This window comes from Bolinopsis microptera, chromosome 3 (assembly GCF_026151205.1).
Source record: "Bolinopsis microptera isolate Bmic1 chromosome 3, MBARI_Bmic_1.0, whole genome shotgun sequence".
Lineage (NCBI taxonomy): Eukaryota > Metazoa > Ctenophora > Tentaculata > Lobata > Bolinopsidae > Bolinopsis > Bolinopsis microptera.
Window position 1 is genome coordinate 7,074,060 of NC_087074.1, and position 23,480 is coordinate 7,097,539.

At 37.6% G+C, this 23,480-nt stretch overlaps 1 protein-coding gene across 1 annotated transcript; it reads left to right on the top strand.

Annotated features, from left to right (window-relative positions):
* The first annotated feature begins 170 nt into the window (after positions 1-170).
* Positions 171-23,436, top strand: LOC134812229 (uncharacterized). Its single transcript, XM_063819494.1, has 23 exons — positions 171-248; positions 491-651; positions 862-991; positions 1,153-1,282; positions 1,653-1,694; positions 1,919-2,016; positions 2,218-2,378; positions 3,121-3,250; positions 3,406-3,538; positions 3,967-4,008; positions 4,218-4,309; positions 4,445-4,605; positions 13,187-13,310; positions 13,601-13,733; positions 14,073-14,120; positions 14,300-14,382; positions 14,629-14,801; positions 15,019-15,175; positions 18,277-18,403; positions 18,763-18,810; positions 18,974-19,062; positions 19,319-19,535; positions 19,838-23,436. The coding sequence occupies exons 1-23, from the start codon at positions 182-184 to the stop codon at positions 21,900-21,902; spliced, it is 4,611 nt and encodes a 1,536-aa protein (XP_063675564.1). The 5' UTR covers positions 171-181; the 3' UTR covers positions 21,903-23,436.
* Positions 23,437-23,480: the final 44 nt, after the last annotated feature.

Below are 23,480 nucleotides of genomic sequence, written 5' to 3' on the forward strand. Positions count from 1 at the left end.
AAAGAAGTTATTGTGCGGAACGCGCGCATATGTTTCTCAATGTAAAGTTAATATTTTACGCGTCGACCGTGACATAAAGTACAAATATAAATCTCGTTTTTTTGCTCTTAAATCATTCGTTGAACACAATTTGATATCTCATAATTTTAACGAAACTGTATTCAAGGAATGGTTTTAAAGGATGGTTCTAAAGACGAACTGGTTTACTTCACTGATAGTCCTCAAGCTACTTTGTCGCTTTTCACACGGTTGGTCAATGGTCAAGATATTACTACGAACTGTTATTGGCTATCGCTCCCAATTCTTTGCGGTACTATCCAAGCAGCCCGACCACGATAGTGGAATTCCTCGAAGTGGAATATGGTTAGGGATACGGTTATAGTTACGCCCGGTTAGGGTTACAGTTTAATGGTTAGTGATAGCGGGTATCTGTTGTGATGTCCAAGTATATACATTTTTGGAATTTCTAACCTTTTTTATTTTGTTTTAGCAATAACAAAGCAATTATGTGAAAAAGATACACTGCAAATCGATTGTGACTGGGGGGAACGAATCGAAATAAAACACGCTGCTTATGGTATTTACTCATCAAAAAACCCTTGTGGAATATCCTACAGGAAGAATTGTGTCGATGAATTGCAGCCATTGAAGGTGATGTTCGTTATTTCTGTTTCGATTTGATTTCGTGGGACAGTACTAGTTTCGAATATGAACTTAAGAACTCTCAAAAGCTAGACCAAACTAATTAGTGCGTCCAAGTTAAGGTTAATTTTAATGGAATAAGAAATTTTAACAAATGCTTTAAAGATTAGAAGGAGGACATTTTAGGCGTGCTTTCTGATTCTACAGTCAGAATTACAGGTGATGTCATCTGCATGCAATGGCAAACTGCATTGCACCGTGGAGGCAAAAAATGATGTATTCGGTGATCCTTGTAAAGGACATAAAAACTACTTGACTGCAACTTGGATATGCAAAAAAGAAACAGCAGGTATCTGATGTGATGTTCAAGTAGGCAAATTTATAGAATTTCTAACGGGATAGATTTTAAAACCGCATCGGTCGCGCGAACTGCAACCATTCTCGCTCAGATTTACATCGATGAACGACTGTATCATTATGGAACATCTAACCCAGGATTGGGATTTTCAGTTAAAGAATGTATTGAGGGAAGCGATCCCACCGGGAAGAGATACAGAGGAACAACTGCAGTCACCGAGTCAGGAAGGAAATGTCAGACCTGGAGTGTCCAACGTCCTAATAAACAAACAACATTTAAAGAGTAAGTATGTCCGTACATCATTAGATAGAGGAGTTTCTTTTTTTTTATTGACAAAACTGAACTATCCCGGTTTTAAAAAGTGTGAAGTTGAAGGACATAATCCCATCTGTAGCAAAGTCTACCCAAAGAAAAACCCGTCCGGGCAGAAGCTCACCTTAACCCAAACTCTAACCCAAATTATGGTACTACCTGGAATCCTAATTCTCAACCCTAACTCTAGCATTAACCTTAACTACTGAAACCCTAACATGAATGCAAGCGACGAAGTTTATATTTTGCGAAGGCGGGGTGGGGAGAGAGATAGATGAATAATGATATCTTTCATGTTTTGTAGCTGACTGTCGATAGTAACAACTCTGTTTACGTACAGGTATCCTCAAGGTGGACTCGAAAAGAATTATTGCCGTAACCCGTAAGTGTTCAACTATAATGCTAGTTGTGACAATTGAGTATTCGGTTTGAATATAATATTTCTGATTTCTGACGATAGTTTACAATCAGCATATTGTTGTAAAAGACTGATGTAACGTACAAAATAAGTAAATATTAACCTTCAAGCTTGCAGTGTAGCGTAAAATCAAATGTATGCATTTTGTTGATCGTGTACATTACTTTGATCGAGATGTATCTATTAAGGACTTCTTCGGGTTTGCGTCCGTGGTGTTGGAATGGAGAAGGTACGGAACCGACGTGGGAATACTGTGATATAAAAATATGCTATGATAAAAGTAAAAGTAAGTTTGTCCATTACATACTATTATATACTATGGTAGCTTCATTTTTTCCCTTTTCATCTCCCAGATTCCATGTATGTTTTGTCTCTACGGCGCTCTTCCTTAGAAAATGAAATAACCAGGAAGAGTTCTTTAATTACGATAACAAATGAAGCATTTTAAACTTCGCCATTTGCATTTAACCATTTTATTTTATTTTAGCGATTACAAAGAGAGTATGCGAAAAAGATGCACTGCAAATCGATTGTGACTGGGGGGAACGAATCGAAATGAAACACGCTGCTTATGGTATTTACTCATCAGAAAACCCTTGTGGAATATCCTACAGGAAGAATTGTGTCGATGAATTGCAGTCGTTGAAGGTGATGTTCGTTATTTCTGTTTCGATTAGATTTCGTGGGCCAGTATATTAGTTTAGAATATGAACTTGAGAACTCTCAAAACATGCACCAAAATAACTACCTCACAAGACTTTTTTGTGGCGGACCAATTTGCGACGACCGAAATTTTGGCGGTCCGAAAATATGGCGAAATTGAACAAAAACCGTCACATTTCGGATGTCACAGAAAATAAGGGTATTTTTCATCATTTTGTTTTCTGACACAAAGGAAATTCAAAATTTTCTAAAAATCGGTAAAATCATGTTGAAACAAAATGAAACTTATAAATCGATTTCTTCATCTTCCTCTATACTTAAGGGGTCCGGCTCGACTCTTTCAGTTTCACGCTGTTCTCCAGTGTACTCCCAGGAGTAAGATTCTCGGATAAGCGTATTACTTGACATTAAATTCATCATGGAATATTGTGTTTATTTGTCCCACCGTCATATCACTAACTTTTCAAGAACAAAATGAATCGATGAAGCCACAATTATTGGAATGAGCTAAAAATAATGCGACGGATTCTATTACGACGACCGAAATTTTGGCGGTCCGAAAATATGGCGAAATTTCGGGAAAACCGTCGCATTTCGTACGTTATGAAAAAGTCTTGTACTGGTATTCCTCTTAGCTGCTAACAAATTTTAACTCTTGCTTTAAAGATGAAAAGTAGGAAATGTTAGGCGTGTTTGCTGATTCTCAGTTCTATAGTCAGAATTACAGGTGATGACATCCGCATGCAAAGGAAAACAGCACTGTACCGTGGAGGCAAAAAATGATGTATTCGGTGATCCTTGTAAAGGACATAAAAATTACTTGACTGCAACGTGGATTTGCGAAAAAGAAATAGCAGGTATCCGTTGTGACATCAAAGTAAGCACATTTTTGGCATTTCTAACAGGTTAGATTTTAAAACTGCACCGGCCAAGCGAATTACAATTATTATCGTTCATATTGACTGCAGTTAACCGCTGTCAGAAATATCTAACCCAGGATCGGGATTTTCAGTTAAAGACTGTATCGAGGAAAGCGATCCTACCGGGAAGAAGTACAGAGGAACAACTGCAGTCACCAAGTCGGGAAAGCAATGTCAGAACTGGAGTGTTCAGCGTCCTAATGAGCACACCACAACATCTGAAAAGTAAGCACATATTTTTAACCAAACCCAAAATTTGGTAGAGTGAACACTGAACCGTCGCCAGTGTCTCCTTTTTATTTTCCAAACAAATGGAAATTATGTCAATTTAAATTACCGTTCAAATTGTGACAACTCAGTTTGAATGACATCCCTCACAAGTAGAGTTACGTAGTGTGGTCACCGGACGTGAGATATGTCCCACATCTCTCAAGTTCGCTCGCGCTGAACACGCTACCTGACTCTACTTGTGAGAGATGTCATGGACTGAGTTGCCACAGTCTGTTCGTACCCTTACGAATGCAAGCAAAGAAGTTTATATTTTGCGAAGGCGGGGTGGTATGAAGTGATATGAGGAAAGAGATAGATGAATAATGGTATCTTTCATGTTTTGTATCTGACTGTCGATAGTAACAACTCTGTTCCCGGAACAGGTATCCTCAAGGTGGACTCGAAAAGAATTATTGCCGTAACCCGTAAGTGTTCCAGTATAAATTATAATGCTAGTTGTGACAATTGAGTATTTCTGATTTCTGACGATAGTTTACAATCATCCAACTGATCGTTTTGAGATACAAAGACTGATGGAACGTACAGATGTAAATATTAACCTTTTAGCTCACAGTGTAAATGTAAGCATTTCGGCGATCGTGTACATTTCTTTGATCGAGATGTATCTATTTAGGGCTCCTACGGGCACAAGTCCCTGGTGTTACAATGGAGAAGGTAAAGAACCAAGATGGGAGTTCTGTGATATTAAAATATGCTATGATAAAAGTAAGTTTGCCATTTATTAATCTACAAGATACCATGCCAGCTTCATTTCTTATCCTTTTCAACTCCTAGATTCCATGAATGTTTTTCTCGCTATTTATTGGAAAATTAGATAACCCGGAAGTTTCCTCAATTCAGCGATAACGAATGAAGCATGCGAGGATAAACTTTTGACTATAGAATGTGGATGGGGACAGGATATAAACATTCTGCACGCTGCATATGGTGTGTACTCAAATGGAAACTCTTGTGGATGCTCCCGCAAAAAAGGGAGTTGTCTCGCCAAGGACTCCGTTCAGGTAATGAAACAAATATTATATCTGATTTTCATGATATTTGGATATGATGAACAGATATTATTATCCGATCAAGATGTTGTCATCATTGTTTACAAGAATTTCTTATTCGTTCGAATTAAACATCTCTTGAAAATAAGAAATAAACTCCTATCGCGTCGTTGGTGTATTTAGTATTATCATTGCTAAATCCTACATGCATATTATCTGGAAAGCATGACGTTAGAAGAGAGGAGACAAATTTGGAGCATGAGCTCTTCTGGGGTAACATTATTATTTTTCTAAGATACATTTTGAAGCATTTGAAAATCACAGTGCTGGAGAGCACAACCGTCGGGCGTCTGTCATTATACCCCCTTTACTATATACTATTATAATACCCCTTTACTATTTTTCCTTCATTTAGACTCATCAGAAGTCATTCAGCAGGTTTATTTTTAGTTCAAAATATTCTAATTCTGAATAAGAAATAGCTATATTTTTAAGAAATTTGCATAAAACTCGCGCCAGCACTGTTACACAAAAGTATAAGATAGCAGACAGAAAACTTGTTAAGCACAGTTCTTAAGTCTCTACCACACCTTCAACCATTGAGATCACGCCGGGGTTGAGTCTGTTAGAGACCATTGCACTGGTCTTAGATTTGTGGCTGATTTGATAGTTCGTTCGGAATCTTAATGTTAAAAAGTAAAACAACGAATTTTATATTATATTTTTTGAAGCGATCAAATTATAGTGATCTCACTAATCTATTATTAATAATAAGATACCTAATATCATATTTATACCCTCTTACACCTCTTACAGTGGTAAATGTAACTAATTTAATTGCCCTGCGTAGTGGGGAATAAGCAGTGCATAAAAACTTGACTACTAGTACACACAACAAACTGCACACTGCACAGACACATCTAAAAAATGTATCTCCAAGTTGGGCTATGAGTTCCAACTTTAGGTACATATCTTATACGAATACAATAAGAATAGAAATAAAAAATGCTGATTTAACCGAATAGTTTATCTGGGTATCACTTAATCTAAAGAAGTCCTGCGATGATGGCGACAGTTCCTCCGAGCAGCTTAGCTGCTAGTCCCGTATGCACAGGTCCGTGCTGCAATAGGCTGCCTCGCATTCCCAATTTTTCAAATCCGCTTCTTTGTAACTTTCTTTGACCGCGGCGCACGCAATATTATCCACTGCCTCATTCCTCATGGTACAGGTGTGACCCTGCACCTTCCACCATTAGTATTTTTGAGAGTCCCGACGAAAATGGCCAAATTCTCATTCTCAAAAATTATTTTTGAGTATTTTTGAGACAAGTTTCCAGGAGAGGCGAAAAACGGGGGGGATGCAACGACCATTAATGTCAGTAGATGGAATTTTGTCAAAACTGACATTGTCATTAATGGTCATTAATGGTCATTAATGGTCATTAATGGTCATTAATGGTCATTAATGGTCATTAATGGTCATTAATGGTCATTAATAGTCATTAATGTCCAAGAAATTTACAATTATGATCACTTTGTATCACTTCTATAAAGTTTCTCACAGCCCCCTACATCGATTGCCAGAGTCTCGTTTGAGAAAACGAATTAATATTCGCCTAATAGAGGCTCGGACCTCGGTTTCGGAATGAGTGCCAAGCACCATTCTGTTATACGTTGGTAACTTGTCTTGTCTGTTTGCTTGTTTGCATTTGACTTAGTATAAATGCTTGTTTGCAGTTGACTTAGTATAAATGCTTGTTTACAGTTGACTTAGTATAAATGCTTGTTTGCAGTTGACTTAGTATACATGCTTGTTTGCACTTTGCGTGGATTTGAATTGTATTGATTTCCTTTATTTGTGTTGATTGCTTTTGATAATTTGGATTTTCAATACCTCCTCACAGTACCTTCTATGCCATCGTAAGACGATATTTGGAAATAAAAGTCGGAGATCGAAATTTTTTGATACCGGCTGTTTCGAGGGTTCTGTGCCATACCAACCGGGCTGCAAAAATTCTTCTAAGCCCTGTCAACGTCGAACAATTCGAAAGGGCGACTCATTAAGTGCTACCTTTGTTCCAAAAAATGCTAAACGTCCCCTTCGTTGCCTCGGTACCATCTTACTATATATAAAGCGAGACGATATATTTATATTTATCTGTGCCATTTTACTGACACCACGGCATCAACTTTAACACGACTTTCCGCAAAAACCGTAAAAGATATACAACTGAAACTTTTTTGACTGGGTCAAATGCTTTAATGGCCTTCAAATCAGCATGAAAAAATAAAAAATTGGCCAAGAAATAGGAGTTTTAGAGCCCAAAATTTGGACCCCCAAGTGGTGTCAAAAACGCGAATTAAATAGGTAATAATTATTTTAGTCTCTTGATTCTTGACACCACTTTAGGGTTAGACGGGTTCCTGCTAGTCTTATCAATGAGTGTCTCTGCTTCAAAAAAGGGCAACTGCAGATCTAGACGAATTCCTGCCGCATCAATTTGTCCCTATCATGATGACAGTGCTCGATTTTGGGTCAAAACTTTAAACTGCCAAAGGCAGAGTATTGAACTGTAAACGAATTGTTCTATCTAATCCTAGGAAAAGATCAGCTTTTTTGTTGTCCGATTCAGACTGATGACGATGTATTTCATGAAGTGCTAAAGTTGAATAAGTTCATCTACTGTGTAATTACTATATAATCGACTAGCATAATGATTTGGCTAAAATATAAATCTTGATATGATATAAGAACGGGAACGAAGTATTTAATTTTAATACCCGTGTTATTATTATTTTATTATTGATTGTTATTTTACTATTGATACGATCTGATACTCCTAAATTGCCCTTTGAATTATTATTATTGATAACTATAAGTCACCAACTGTTATCTGGTTTAAATCCCGTGGCCGCAAAATTTGTTCTTCATTACATTCGAACTTAATAAATGTAATCCCTAACTCACTCTGGAATCCACTCAAGTGATATTCTGGAAGGTCTGCCTAACCACGGAAGATTCTATTCTAAGTTTTCTCTTTCGAATCTCTAATTGTAAATGTAAAATAATAACATATACTTGTAGTTAGTTAACTTAAGGTAGGGTCTAAGTGATGCAGTGAATTTTGACAAAACTGACATTGTCATTAATGGTCATTAATGGTCATTAATGGTCATTAATGGTCATTAATGGTCATTAATGGTCGTTGCATACCCCCCCCCCCCCCCCGAAAAACTCATTCTCAAAAATTGATTTTGAGTATTTTTGGACCACATTGCACTGATATGAAGAATGAATGATTTAGTTTAAAGTACAGACAGATCCGTCTAAAAAATCGATCTGCCGACACACAAAGCTTATAAAGGATTTTTGACGTTTTTTAGTCCCATTAGGTGCCCTTTATGGCTGACTAACTTTTCCAAACTTTTCTACGTGTCTTAAGGCTACTTTTTGCCACTTTACCACTTTTTACCACCTTTCTTGTTTGTCGAATATCTTTAGAGTTTAGTTGTGAACATCGTAAAAGGTTGCAGATTAATCAAGGGTGTTCATATTATCTATATCAGGAAGAAAATCTTTTGTACAGACAAGTTTTACGTCAGATAATCAGTTAATTGGATAATTATCAATTAGCTAATTAGCAAACAATTTTTATTGGAATATTGTAGATTAAAACACGGAGAAAAGTAGTTTTCAGGAAAAAAAGTAGTTTTGACGAAAAACGTTAACCACAGGATATCAGAGTTTCATAATTAATTCATATTCACATTAATACGAGAATCTATGACAATGTTCCCAAAATGGTCGGCGTGGTCAAACCTTCTACTGTGACTTATGATTGCTTCACATTGCGTTTTAGCATGCTGCAAAACTAATAAGCGGTGCAGGTGTTACTGTTCCGACAGATAGATTCCAGTTAACCCCGAGGCAATCGAATAGTTCTCTTGCATGCGAAATATAGAATAATAGATTATAGAATTGTGAAAACGTGTTTCTTAAACTCACAATCTATGTTTACGGATAACTACATGCATTATCATAATAATCACTATGAAGGTCTAGATATTAGGGGGGAGGGGCAACACCCTGCCACACTTATTCCCCAATTGTTGGTCGAATGGGTATCGATGGAGTTTCTTTTCTTTATTTTTTTAGATCAAACAGCCTCGTCTCCTATGGCATTTTCATTCTTATCTGCCGCATTGTTGACTAAAGCCACTGGTTGTTTTTCACTTGAGGCACGCTTTTCAGGATCGAACGAGAGCTTTGAACTAAAGAACGTTTTTAAGAGATCTCCAAAGCATTTTAGGAAACACACTGTAATCTTTACAAGCACAACACAAATCACAATCAAAACTACAGCGTTACGAATCAAATCTACAACGGCCGTTGTAACGGTATGAACGGTTGTAAAAACTGTGGAGCCAAAAACGCTAAGCTGGCAATCGCAAAATGCTTCAGAATTAACAAGGTCTAACTTGGTATATCCGCACTTGCAGTCTTGGAACACTGAACTAGGGCAGTAGACATCAGGATCTGTTAGTTCTTTCATTCTCTGTTTGTCCTCCATGTTTTTTGTTCCCCTAAATGAATAACAGTAGGTTTCCTGGTCATAGTATTCTTCGTTGTTCTTACTACAGAATGATATACTAGGCCGTTGGCAGGGTTTTTTTTGCCCCCTTCGGAATTGCAATATTGGTTCCAGCAGGCAAGGGTTTCGGATGTAGCACCGACTAGCAAACATGCTGCCGATGAGAGTAGCAGACACCACGAGGTAGTTGATTTCATTCCCTAAAATATGTTCACGATTAGAAATGGGGAACAACTAGTTTCTCGCAGTGATCCGAGCCGCCACGCCGCTGCCGATAGCTTCTGGCAGCGTCAAAGGAATTCAGCTTTAGCGGTTAAGAACAAGACGGACCCGAGATAAAATCACGTTACTCTAACAAGCATTCTTGACGTACGTGCAGTGCACAGAGAAGAACGTATCACGAAGACTTGTACAGACACGCGTAGCTGGCCGGATATCCGACCAATTCTTAAATTTGATCACTAGCAGAGTGAAATTGAGGGAATTAGAATTTTTAAATGATCAAATTGGTATTATTCTAGAGCGTGAAGATGAATATGTTTATGTACATGCTATCAATACAACGGACAAAGTGTCGCTGTCTACATAGCAGTTTCACCGAGCATCAGGGATATGGTGAAGCGGTTCAAAGTTATCTCTTTAACCAATCTATCAGATCACAGACCTATCCTCTGTTAACTCTCGGTTAGAATCCCGATGATAGCCGCTGAACTTATTCAAGAGCTTCATCAAGATGTACCTAAAAGACCGGAATGGGATGTAGACTCTACGCGACGGCCCAACAGTTTACCGATAATCTTAACAAGGCCGAAATAACAAAACAGCTATTGGATATTTCGACCTCAACCCTTGCATTGGCCTTGATACTGCAGAAAACATTTACTCCACAAACAAGAAGTTCGTTCAGATTTTCGAAATTAAAGCGCCCTTGGTACCGATCAGCCCTCAAACTGTGTCAATAGTGAGAAAAAGATGAGGTGTTTCTCTAAAAAGAAACGACGCAGTAAACTCCGCCCAAAACAAAATTGGTTCGATGCTGAGTGCATTACAACTAAGCGAGAGCTCAATATTTTAACTAGGAAGTACGGAAAAACCCCCCTTGGACGACCTTCAACGAATCCGCTTTTGCTCGAGGAAGAAGGATTATAAAAAATTAATGAAAAGAAAAAAGGCTGGTTTCTTCCAAGAATTGAACCAGGATATTCTACAGGAAAATAAGATTTCGTGTGAGAACTTAAAGAAGCTGAAGAAGTTTAACGAAAAACCCTCAAAGCTCGACATATTCGACATGGCGAAGTTCTACCAATTCTTTCTGGATCTCTACAAAGAGAAGGATACAAACTTCCCACAGATTAGATCAGTGACTCGGGCAAATGAACAAATACTGAGCATACTTTACGAAGATATATATATATCAAAATAGGTTGTACAGGCAGTGAAATCACTTAAGAACGGTGAGGCGGTTGGACTCTCTCAGTGTTAGTTAAGCTCTTTAATGGTTGCTTGGAGCTTGGCGTCTATCCATGGAACACCACGATCGTGAGCCCACTCCATAGGCATAAGAAAGGATGTATTTACGACCCTGATAATTACAGGGCCATTGCGATCGGGAGCAACCTTAGTATTTAACTGTTTTAGACAATATTATTAGATCGATTGCTAAAATTCAGAAAGGAACATTGTCCAGACACAGTAAACCAGCTTGGCTTCTGTAACAACGCTAGAATTGTGGATCACCTGTTCACCTTTTCCACTTGTGTAGACAAATACGTGAATAACAAAGGACTTTATTATTGTTTCGTGGACTTTCGCAAAGTTTTCGACTCCATCAGTCGTGAAGCTCTTCTGTACAAGCTCTCAACCCTTGGCATAAATGGAAAATTCTTTAAATGTGTAGAAAATATGTACAAGAATTCCAAAGCAAAGTTCAAGCTGATCGCTAAAATATCAGACTCATTCGATATTCTAGCAGGCACGGAGCAGGGCCACCCAATGAGCCCCGAACTATTCAAGACTTACATCTTTCGGAACGTCTGAACAGTATTCTAGACCTCTCACGTCCATTGCTGAATAAAACTGTCCTGACCCACCTCTTGTGGGCAGATGATCTTGTCCTCCTCGCACTTTCGAAAGAAAAAAAAGTGGTAAAAGTGGCAAAAAGTGGCATCAGAAAGAGCGAGCAGTCTATGTGGGCACCATGTGGCCAAAGCTTCGAGTTCCACTTTTTATAACGGTAACATGTGACCAGAGCTGTGCTATCACGTGACACCACACGCTTTATCATTATAAACGTCGGAAATATAATCATTTACCTGGGGACCTTTGCAGGCAACAGGTGGTAGGAGTATAGAGTTCCACTTGCAGTACCTTCTCGTGACCCCACTGTATCATTAACATGGTATCCATGGTAATGGTAACCATGGGGCTTCAGCAAGAAAGTAAAGCTTAACATTATTAAGTTTCTGTCCAACATCTATAGTGTTACAGGCTACTGTTATAGGAGGGGGGGTCCAAGGGGAACTTTGGGGAACTTTTTTTTGGGGAACTTCAGGAAACCTGGGGGACTTTCCCAAAGTTCCCCAAAAAATTATCAATGAAACAAATAATTTTGGGGAATTTTGGGGAACTTTTTTTGGGGAACTTCAGAAAGTTCCCCAAAATTCCCCAAAGTTCCCCAAAAAAATTATCATGCCAAAAAAATTATCATGCTGCAAGTATCAACAAGTAAGTTAAGATTATACCTTACTAGAAACCCGCTAGTCGAAAGCTTTGTTCGAGGAAATTTTAAAAATCAGTTATGTTTTAATTTCTCTTCATCATACAGCTCTGTTATACAGTAGACATAATGGAATTTATTTAACAATGGCGACAGCGTTGTTAGTATTCGGATTCCCAAAACGATACTTTTTACCGCATCAAAAAATACCAATCACAACCAAAGTTGTGAATATAAGTCATAGCGTGAGCGTAAATGTGAGCTAGTTTTGAAATTATGACGTAGCATACAGCATAACAACGCGCGTAGTTAAGATGTTTTTGCTCGCGCACGTGCATTTTAACGTTGCTACGCAACAGCGCAGTAAACCTTTGCTAAAATAACGACATTATTCTAACGGTTATTTTACCTCACTTCCGACGTTAATTATAAAAAATCTAAAGCCTAAATCAAAATTCTAAGAATGCTATAGCCTATTCCTATCCTTTTTCTACAACCCTGCTAAAAATGGCGAGGTTTCAACTCCATTTGCGAGCTGGGTTTGATTTCACCAGAGGGTCATTTTGAGGTCGATTTTCGGTGTTTCTTCTTCTATGTCCCCGTTGCCGGGGAAATTTCGTCAAGTTTAAAATATAATATAGATAATAACATAAATGTTAACATTAATGGGTATTAATGTATATTAGAGAAATTTTGAATAATTTTGAATAATTTTGAATAATTTTGGGGAATTTTGGGGAACTTTGGGGAGTTTTGGGGAACTTTTTTTTGGGGAACTTCAGAAATCTTGGGGGACTTTCCCAAAGTTCCCCAAAGTTCCCCTTGGACCCCCCCTATAGGCTAGGTACATAGGTAGTTGGCACTACTATACTGTTCTCCGGCCGTCCGCCGTAGCCCGGTGTCAATCTGAAAAATTAGCATGTTCAAGTCTCTGAGAAGAAAAAGTGGAATCTATTCTATATTTCCTCATAGATTGGAGGCAACTGCCGTCTTTCAGAAGAGCTGATTAGAGAATAGAGCTCTTATGTTTCACGATACTTCTGAACTGCTGCCTGAAGAGTTTACTTGTTTATGAAAGGGACTGAGCAGTAAAACCTCTTTACTCCTGAACTCCACACTTTTACTCTTTGTGTTTTGGTATTCCATCTAAAAAGCTCATACGACATACTGATTACTGAACTACACCTTTTTAGATGATTCGAGATGTATTTTTAATTCATTCCATACTGTAGCTATTTGTACTCGGTGAAAAAATGTTCACTGAAAAAACACTGTAATCTTACAGATAGTGGCGAAGAGATGTAACGGGTATCGTATCTGTACTGTTCCAGCGACTAACAAGATATTTGGTGAACCTTGTAAGGGGAAAAAGTACTTGGTTGCGACGTGGTCTTGTTACAAAGATACAAGTACGAGTTATATTAGTTACATGTTTATAGTAGAACATAATACCACAGTCACGAAAAATTGACCGCTCAATTTAAAGTTTAAGCGTACTTCTATTGTTATTTTCGAAGATTTAGCGTACACATTTTCGCGGCTGTGGTACTTGTAATGGTATAGCATACTTAGGCCATTCCAGTTCAAGAATAACGAATTTTCCTCTCTGAGTTTTGACACACTAATGGCGCAATGCGCAGGGTGTTTTGAAAAATACTTATAATGAATTATAACGAAATTAAAAGGTTTAATATTTCAGAGCAGTCTTGCCTCCAGGAAGATGATCCTATGGGAAGGAGCTACAGAGGAAAAACAAACAAGACCAAATCGGGAGAGATGTGTCAGAGATGGGACTCTCAGTACCCCAATAAACACGACTTTACCCCTGAAAAGTGAGGGAATTTGATGACTAGTTTGAAGCTTCCTACTCAGTACTTCCGCTTGTGTTAATTTAAATTCAATGTGCAACATTTTGTGCTATACAGTATACACGCTTGTGACTGGGAGGTTAACAGTGTGATACTATCAATGAGAGAATGAGTGTTGTTTAGTAGGGTTATAAGCTACCTTCCTCACAGTTGCAGTAGACTAGTCACATACTTGCTCACTCTTGAACATGACAAGATGTTCATCATTGTATTTGTCACATTGATTAATTAAATAGCACAGTTTGTTGAATTATTGATTTAAATACGACACATACTATTACTAGTAAAAGATATTGTATTCAGGTTTCCAACGTCAGGACTAGACAGTAACTATTGCCGAAATCCTCTGGGGTAAGCTGATTTCAAGAATCAAGATCCCAAGCATATCGATTATCGTTGAACTGCCAGTCTTTCAGTTGCTAAATTCGAAACATCACTTCTCATAATCAAGTGTTAAAGTGGTTGTATCGGTGATATGCTAGTCCCAAGTCCTAACCATGATAACCAACGGCAACGAATGACTTTTCCAGGAAAGATGTCTCCGTTCCATGGTGCTATTTTGCCAAGTCTAAGGGGAAAGAATGGTGTGATATTAGAAACTGCTCCAAATCCGGTGAGCTGGCCACCTGAATCACTCGATCGTTTAATTTGATCGCATTAAAAGCCAGGCTCCCTCAAATCCCACGTTTATACCATTACCGCGTTAGACTTATTTTCCAGATGCGGTCAAACGATAAGTTGAATTAAATTACAAGACTAATTCAACAGTGGACTTTCATTGAGCAAAATCACTACCTTTTGGAAGGAAAGTATTTGTAATAATTGTATTCGTGAAAATAATGTACAAATTAATTTTCAGATTCTACCACCACAACCGTGGAAACTTGTGAAGGGGGGACACTAAATATGAAATGTAAACCTCCGTATATTATGGAGATAAAGGACGCCTCTTATGGTGTTTGGAGTAACCACAACAGTTGTGGTGCATCTTACAATGGAAAGTCAAAGTGTCATAATCCTGATTCCTTGAAGGTGAGATTTTTACAATGGCTGTATTTATATTGTAAAAGTCTGAATTATTTACAAACTCATTGATTTAAATGTTGATGAGATGTAAACAAATGCTCTCTTTTTCTGAGACTTCTTTTCTGGTGACTTGTATCGATTCGTTTGAATTGCAATACTAAAGACTATTACAAACAAATCTGTATCTGACTAAAAGTGTGCACTAACACAACATCTTTCCCAGATAGTGAGGAACACGTGTGCCAGATACCATAAATCACGCAGGGAATGTACAACTTGGGCCTCTAAATTGAACCCCTGGAATATGCTCTATTTCAGGGATCCCTGTCCTGGGACGGAGAAATATTTGAGGGTTTCTTGGGATTGTTACCGAGATCCAGGTTATTAATAGAATATTTAGCAGGTCACTGGTGTAATTAGTTGCAATTAACCGTAATGATCTGGTTTAATGAAATTGATATAATAATCGTGGTAGGGAAACGTTAAAATATTATTTTCAACTGTGGATATTATGTAAAAATATTAGTATGTTTTAGACATGCAATTTTCCGTACACACTCTGGTTCCGTACACACTCTGGTTCGTATTTCGGTCCGTATTTGTGTATATATATACTCAAATATACGGTGTATATATGGACACGTTCATTTGAGTTTGAGGATATTGGTAAATATAAGTGACCCTATTAAAAGGCACAGTGTAGTTGACTTTGTCACACTATGAAATTACACAAACCCTTGATGGTTAGGATAATCGTCTCATCCTCTAGGCTAACTTTGTCACTTAACGATATCTTAATCAGCTGATAAGATATCGCTTAAATACGGCTGGCACGGAAATGGTTACATTGTCACACTATAAACATGTGACGGAGTAAATATGGACCCCTTGCTGCCGTTTTTGACCAAATTTTTGAGTGTCCAGTTGATTGGATGGGTACATATGACCATTACCTACATATTTGACGAGTTTTTTCGTTAGATGGTGCACTCAGGTTTACTCTGTCACAAATTTAAGAAAACATGTGAAGAATGTTTAGGGCACCCTGATAAGCAATGCTGAGTAGTGTAGGTTTATTTGATGGCCTGGAAGTGCTAGGAATTGTTATTATATCATATAGTCGTAAGGAATTAAAACACAGAAGGCACAAACAAGTTTACTTTGTCACATAATCTTGATGATATCTGAACATGTGTGAAATTGAACAAATAATGATATACCAGCTTAAACCCCTTATATTACGTACTATGGATCAAACAACACTGCTAGTACCACGCACCAGTCACATAAATCATTATCGGGTGGTAATATGTTAGCAGTGTCACAATTAAACTACCGCAACATGGTCAAAAATAGGGTAATTTCGTCACAAATTATTATAACTCTGTTAGCTCCTTGCTGGCAAAATAACTAGTTCATTGATGATAAAGTTACATAGTATTCTAATAGAGGTATAGCTCTTCAAAATAGGGGCAAGACATGTTTACTTTGTCACATCAGTTATTATAAGAGTTAAGTAATCGTCATCAGATTAACAGATCTTTTTCGTAGTTTGGATCGATTAATATAGGCAACAGAGCATCCTATGCCAATTTTAACACACTATCTTGATATTGTTGGGGCAGGGAAAGTAAATTTTGTCACATTTTCAGCGTCTTTGACAAATTAATCTAAAATTGTTAAACTTGAGCTCTGATGTTCTGGACAATATTCTACCAATCGTTTCTGAAAGAATGTTGAATTCTAATAGAGTTACAGATCTTCAAAATAGAGGCAAGACATGTTTACTTTGTCACATCAGTTATTATTAGAGTTAGGTAATCGTCATCAGATTAACAGATATTTTTCGTAGTTTGGATTGATTAATATAGGCAATTAAGCATCCTATGTCAATTGTTAATTTTAACACACTATCTTGATATTGTTGGGGCAGGGAAAGTCAATTTTGTTACATTTTCAGTGTCTTTGACAAATTAATCTAAAATTGTTAAACTTGAGCTCTGATGTTCTAGACAATATTCTACCAATCGTTTCTGAAAGAATGTTGAATTCTAATAGAGTTATAGATCTTCAAAATAGAGGCAAGACATGTTTACTTTGTCACATCAGTTATTATTAGAGTTAGGTAATCGTCATCAGATTAACAGATATTTTTCGTAGTTTGGATTGATTAATATAGGCAATTAAGCATCCTATGTCAATTGTCAATTTTAACACACTATCTTGATATTGTTGGGGCAGGGAAAGTTAATTTTGTTACATTTTCAGTGTCTTTGACAAATTAATCTAAAATTGTTAAACTTGAGCTCTGATGTTCTAGACAATATTCTACCAATCGTTTCTGAAAGAATGCTGAATTCTAATTGAGTTATAGATCTTCAAAATTGGGGCAAGACATGTTTACTTTGTCACATCAGTTATTATTAGAGTTAGGTAATCGTCATGATCAGATTAACAGATCTTTTTCGTAGTTTGGATTGATTTATATAGGTAATAAGGCAGCCTATGCTAATTTTTACACACTATCTTGAAATTTTTGGGGCAGGAAAAGTTAATTTTGTCACATTTTTGGTGACTTTGACAAATTTAACCTAAAATTGTTAAACTTGAGCTCTGATGTTCTGGACAATATTCTACCGATTTTTTTCTGAAATAATGTTGAATTCTAATAGAGTCATAGAATATATAGATCTTTAAAATAGGGGCAAGACATGTTTACTTTGTCACATCAGTTATTATAAGAGTTATTATAAGAGACTATTTCATGCTATAATCATTGTTTTTAACCTATTTACGATTTCGTATCATTTTTTGTGACAATGTAAACATCAACTGATCTTAACTTGCATCAACTACATTGTCATCATGTAAAGTTTTCCCGCCTTTCAAACCAAAAACAGATAAATAATTCGCCCAAAATTTAAAATTCCATATATTGTGACAGAATTAACCTCATTTCCCAATAACCAAGTTCCTGTATTAGCTAACTATTCGAAACAACATATTTTAGGGCTATGATTGGTAGATCAACCATCAAATAATGAGTTAAAAGGTTTTTGAGGACACCTCACAGTAGAATAGAGGTTTGGTATTCTGAGTGTGACAAAGTTACCCAAATATTGCCTTGTAACCGTTCGATCCGTGCCCTTTAACCAATGTTGTATCATAATTGTTAGATTGACCTAATCTACTATATTTTAGACCAAGGAATGATAATTAGACAACTGCAGTTAACTAAGTCACACAAAATGTGACATTTGAACCATTATAGTGCCTAACAACAATAGATTTTCTTTCTGAGCAGTGCATATGGGAGTATGGGTTACGTGGCTAATGTTCAGAACTTCTGAACGTGCTAGGTTAATAGATGTCAAAATTAAGCCACTATCGTCGAAAACGCTATCATTTTTGTTTACCAATATCCTCAAACTCAAATTAACGTGTCCATATATATACCGTCTACATCGCTTAAATTTCTCAGAGTGCCACGAGGAGAAAGATCGTATAGGAGCTAAATACAGAGGGACAAAATCCGAGACTAGAGGAGGATTTAGCTGCCAAAGATGGGACCTACAATCTCCGCATAAACATAACACAACTCCTGAAAAGTTAGTCCACCTTTAAAAGAGCTGTGTTTTTATCAAGCGCTTAAAATCTGAGGAAATTAATGCATGTCTCCAAGATTTGGAATATATTTTGACATCTAGACAGGTACAGAATGTTAAAAAGCTTTCAGTAATATACTACTACTACTACTATGTCGGAACTAAGTCCGATCTACGCCAGGTAACCCCCTCCATATATCCCTGTCCCGCATCAGGGTTCGCAGTTCCTCTATAGAGTTTGTCCCAACTTCCTTCAGTAACAGATATAGTAGTTTATAATGAGCCTCTTGGCATTTAACAAGTGAGTCTGATTTGTGATTGTTCGTAATTTCAACACACTGGCAACTATCCATTTATTTCAGTTACCCAGATGCAGGTCTATTGGTGAACTATTGCAGAAACCCCAACAAGTATGCGTTCCTCAATCCTCATATAGCCTTGTCTAACCCAAAAAATAGGCTGACTTCTCATTTTCCAGTGTTGAATCACTTTCATCAATTCGTTTATATTATAAAATGGAGTGGTAAATTTGAATGCCCTCATTTTGAAAGTGTTAAGATTTGATCTTCTCAGAGCTGGGTTTCCCTGGTGCTACATTGGTAATGGAACGGATAATGACCCAGTGTGGGATTATTGTGACATACCCGAGTGTTCCTCTGGCCGTGAGTTCTTCTACCTTATCAGACTTTATTTGAAAGGACATTTATTGGACGCGAGAGGCCCGAGCGTTCATTTTAATGTCCGTTCAAAATTATGTTCGTTCATGCAATGTCCGGTCAAATAACGTCCGATAAGGTACTTCTAATCAATCAATCATCTATCATTCAAATGTTTCAAAAGAAAGTTTTATCAGTCTATGATACAAGAATTTTTTAAATCACTTCATTTGTAATATAAATAACTCCATCCATTTGTCAGGTGCGAGCTATGAAAAGATAACAGAGGTAGATACGGAGCCCCAGAAGTCCTTCTACCCATACCACCTTTCTGTTTTAGTTAAGGTAGTTGAGAAAACCTCTCTTCGCGATTTTGACAAATTAGAGAGTTGTAAAATCTACTCCGAAGAGCACAGGTGTTCTGACGGTGATTACTTTCTTATGGAGTTCTCTTACGACATCAAGTCAGGCAGAGTCTTGTGAGTAATAAAACATTTAATTAATTTAATTATTTAATTATTTATTTTAATTACTTTAATTACTTTAATTAATTCAATTATTTTAATTACTTTAATTACTTTAATTACTTTAATTACTTTAATTACTTTAACTAATTAAATTACTTTTAGTAATTCCAAAATTGACGTATGTATTTATTATTATATTCAACTCGGATTGATTCATTGATAGTATAATTACAATAAATTACACTTTTTTAAAATAATAATATCAAGATAATTCCTTAATTTACCATAAATTGTTGAAAGGAATACTTCCTCAGATTCCACTGGGAAATAAGATACGGCCCTCTAGTTACTGAGGACATGACAGAGGACTGGACAGACTCTGGAACCGACTTTATTAACGATGTAACAAACTTGGATATACCTTACAAACCTCACGAAATAAAGAGTCTATCTGTTGAGATAAACTTTCATTCAATGTTGGTGCTAGTAGATTACAAGCCTGTTAAAGAATACATCCTAAACGGAGACTACTTCCCGTTTAGACGGGGCCGAATACAGCCACGTGGACATTTGAATCTGGAACGGTGTCGGACTATAAATGTTAAAGGAAACTGTCTCGCAAATCCGTGCAGGTTCTATACTGCACACAAGTTCCATCGCTACTTGAAAACAGATAAATGGCACACATTAGATGATGATGAAGAACATAAATATGCGGATAATAATAACATCACGCGTTGCATGGCTATAGACAGGTTTGAGTGTAACACGGGCTTCTGTCTCCAGGGTCGGTGTAAGGCCACTGACTTCGATCACGACGTTTGTGATTGTGATGATGATGATACCTGGTGGGTTAATGAGAAGAACATGATGGGAGAGTACTGCTCCATTAAGAAGAAAGAGGAGGTGGAGCAGATTGTCCGCTGGACTCAGGGCTACGAGATAGAGGTTAATTTCCATGAGAATAAGATTGAAGTCGATCTGGTCCCCAACTTTAAAGATTGGTCCTGGAGATATTACTTTGTTAGATTCTACGAGATTGATTACAGCGCTGATGGAATTTCCCAATCTTTAGTGCACGCTGCTAAGAGTCCTACGGAAGGACTGCCGGCAGGAATCGGTTACTCGTTTATATTTAAGGGAGCACTCTCTAACACTACCTATCTCATCGGTACTTACGGCAGGAAGGATCTCGACGCTAAAAACACGAAAGAGCGTTCCTTCCTGCACACTGTGGAGGTTCACACACCAGGATACTCGTATCTACCTGCACCCACTGACTTGATCATAGAACCACTACCTGGTAACCTGTTCAAACTGTCGTGGACATACCAGCACGATCTACCTGCCTCAGAGTTCCTCATTAATATCACCTCACCAAATGGGGTGGTGGAACAGGAAGTTGCCACTAAAAACCACGAGGTGCTGGCTTTGAGGAGTAGTACCTCTTACACTATCATTGTTGTGAGTTTGAACCTTATTGGAGATTACAAGTTTGTGTCAGCCCCTCTTCAATACACCACTCCGTTCTTCAAGTATGATGAGAAGATCGTCGGATACTATGATTTCGCCAAATGGTTTTTCAAAGTTAACACGATCACCCTTGATGGTCGTTTTGTGTACTTCAAGAATCCTGTGAGAAGAGATACTCGTGTTGACCGAGTTGTACTCATGTGTTCTTACACTAACGAATCAATCGAACAAGACTCTAGTCAAAATGGTAACTCCACGGAATTGTACTCCTCCGTTTACCACGCTGCTCGCTTCAACAAGTCGTACTTCGACCATCCTCCTCTGAGCCCCTACGTCACTGCATCCTTCACAACCACACCCCTACCTCGACGTTTACAAATAGGAGATCGGTACATCTACGAGACCTATTTGAACGGGGAGATAGATAAGGAGTTTATTTACCAGGTTTATGTTATAGTGTGGTACACCTCTGGGCAAACAGCTGATGTTTCCGTACAGTATCTCGGGGAGATAGAGCTGTCCAAGATACCCTGGGTTATTATATTCGTGAGTGTTGCAGTGGGAGCACTGGTTCTCACAATCCTCACCGCCATCTTCAACTGCTGTTTTTATCAGCTCATGCTGGCCCACCGCCAGAAACAGGTTGAAATGTTGAAAGGTAAAATGTCTGTTAGATCCCTGTTAGTTGAGGATATCTACATGAACGCTATTCTGCCGGATCCTGATTACGATATGACCAAATCTACTCAAGATCTGGGGAGTGATACTGATAGTGCCGTGAATTCCGAAGCTGCGGGTAGGGATAGCCAAAGTGATCGATCTCAGCCTGAACAGAGTAACTCCAGTGTATTTGTAAGAAAAGTATCATTACCAAAGAGAAGGCACACTTTTACGAGGGTTAATTAACTGGATAGGCCTCCCAAGTAAGTGGCATTTTATTGAAACTTTACAAATACATAGGAGTGAGAAACAAGACACTTGGTAATGCATAATGGTATGAAACATTACTACTGGTCACGAGCGCAATAACTTTTTGTTTATTTATTTCTTTCAAATTATTAAAATCTTGATAACTATCTTAACTATCCCCTGTTTAGAACTTTTATTTAATAATTATTATGTATTATTTTAAATTATTTTTTGCCAAGATTGTTCCATTTGAGGTCCATGATAGTAACTGCATATTGTGATAGTTGATTATGAGGTAAATTATGACGATAATTTAATTTATTCACAAATCACAATAGCTATACACAAATTTGCAGACGGAGTGATTTGTATTCTGGCTGTAAACACTGTGTCCCCATGTATATGGTGTGGGATCTCGTTGGTAAATGCTTGCCACACGTGAGCGAGCGTGCTAAATCACTCTACTGCTACACTCCGACAGCTGAAACCAACTTGGATCATTGTATTTTCGGACGCTGATTCCGAATCACCCCCCTGACATAGGGTTAAAATGCTCCCCTGGCGAGATATTGGCGAAAAATCATCTCGATCACGTGATATGACCGACCGTATAAGGCAGTTGGTATAATTTCTCGTTTGGGTTAGGGTTTCAGCATATACCTTTGCTAGGGATTGGGCCTGGGTTAGGGTTAGGATCATATTAGAGGGTTAGGATTTCGAATAGTCGTTCAGGGCCATCTAGAAAACGGGTTGAAAAAGTTACGTGACAGTCGAGTGTAGAGTGAGACTGAGAGGTGGGATAAGTGGTAACAAGAGCTGAGCTAAGACTATCCAGACGCACGTCACTACGCAGAACGATATGTTGGGATATAACATGGGATCGTATTGCGTCAGCCAGATTTGAGATTTCGGCCATTTTTAACCACCCTCTTCATGATCATGAGGCATTTCAAACAAAATAGCTTTTGCTTGATTTCAACTTCCCCGGCCGGCGGCCCCCCTCCCCCCCCCCCCCCCCCCTTCCATCAACTTCAATATCAGGTTACTGGAATTTCAAGATGCAGCACTTTTTCTCATTAGGCTTAGGATCTTCGTATGATATGTGGTCGATCCGTCATCACACATCACTCATCTAGTAACCGATAGTTACAAAGATAGCGGAATCATAAATTGCTGTTCGACAAGTCAATATAACCGCAACTATTAATTGATATTATTATTAAAATGGATATTTAGCGGTATTCAAATACCACTGGGTATTATATTAAAATATTAAGGGGACTTAACTTAGTTGTTAATATATATTATTGGCTGATCTGTTTTAAATTTTGAATCTTAATATATTTATTGGCTGATCTGTTTTGAATTTTGAATTTTGAATCTTTATAACGTATCACATTACGTGAAATCACTGTCTGTACTGTCGGCATTGCAATTTAATATCCATATTACTCATGTTCCAATTTAATATTTGTTACAATTAAGTATTTATTGCAATTTTATATTCGTTATAATTTAATATTTGCAATTTAATATTCGTTTTCCTGCTTTTCATTCCGACACACGAATATGACA

Excerpts from the sequence above, each read along its gene's own strand:
- LOC134812229 (XM_063819494.1), top strand. The coding sequence starts at position 182 with ATGGTTCTAAAGACGAACTGGTTTACTTCACTGATAGTCCTCAAGCTA. Across the intron at positions 2,017-2,217 it reads ATGCTATGATAAAAGTAAAA|CGATTACAAAGAGAGTATGC; the intron begins GTAAGTTTGTCC and ends ATTTTATTTTAG. Across the intron at positions 3,251-3,405 it reads TTGCGAAAAAGAAATAGCAG|TTAAAGACTGTATCGAGGAA; the intron begins GTATCCGTTGTG and ends CGGGATTTTCAG.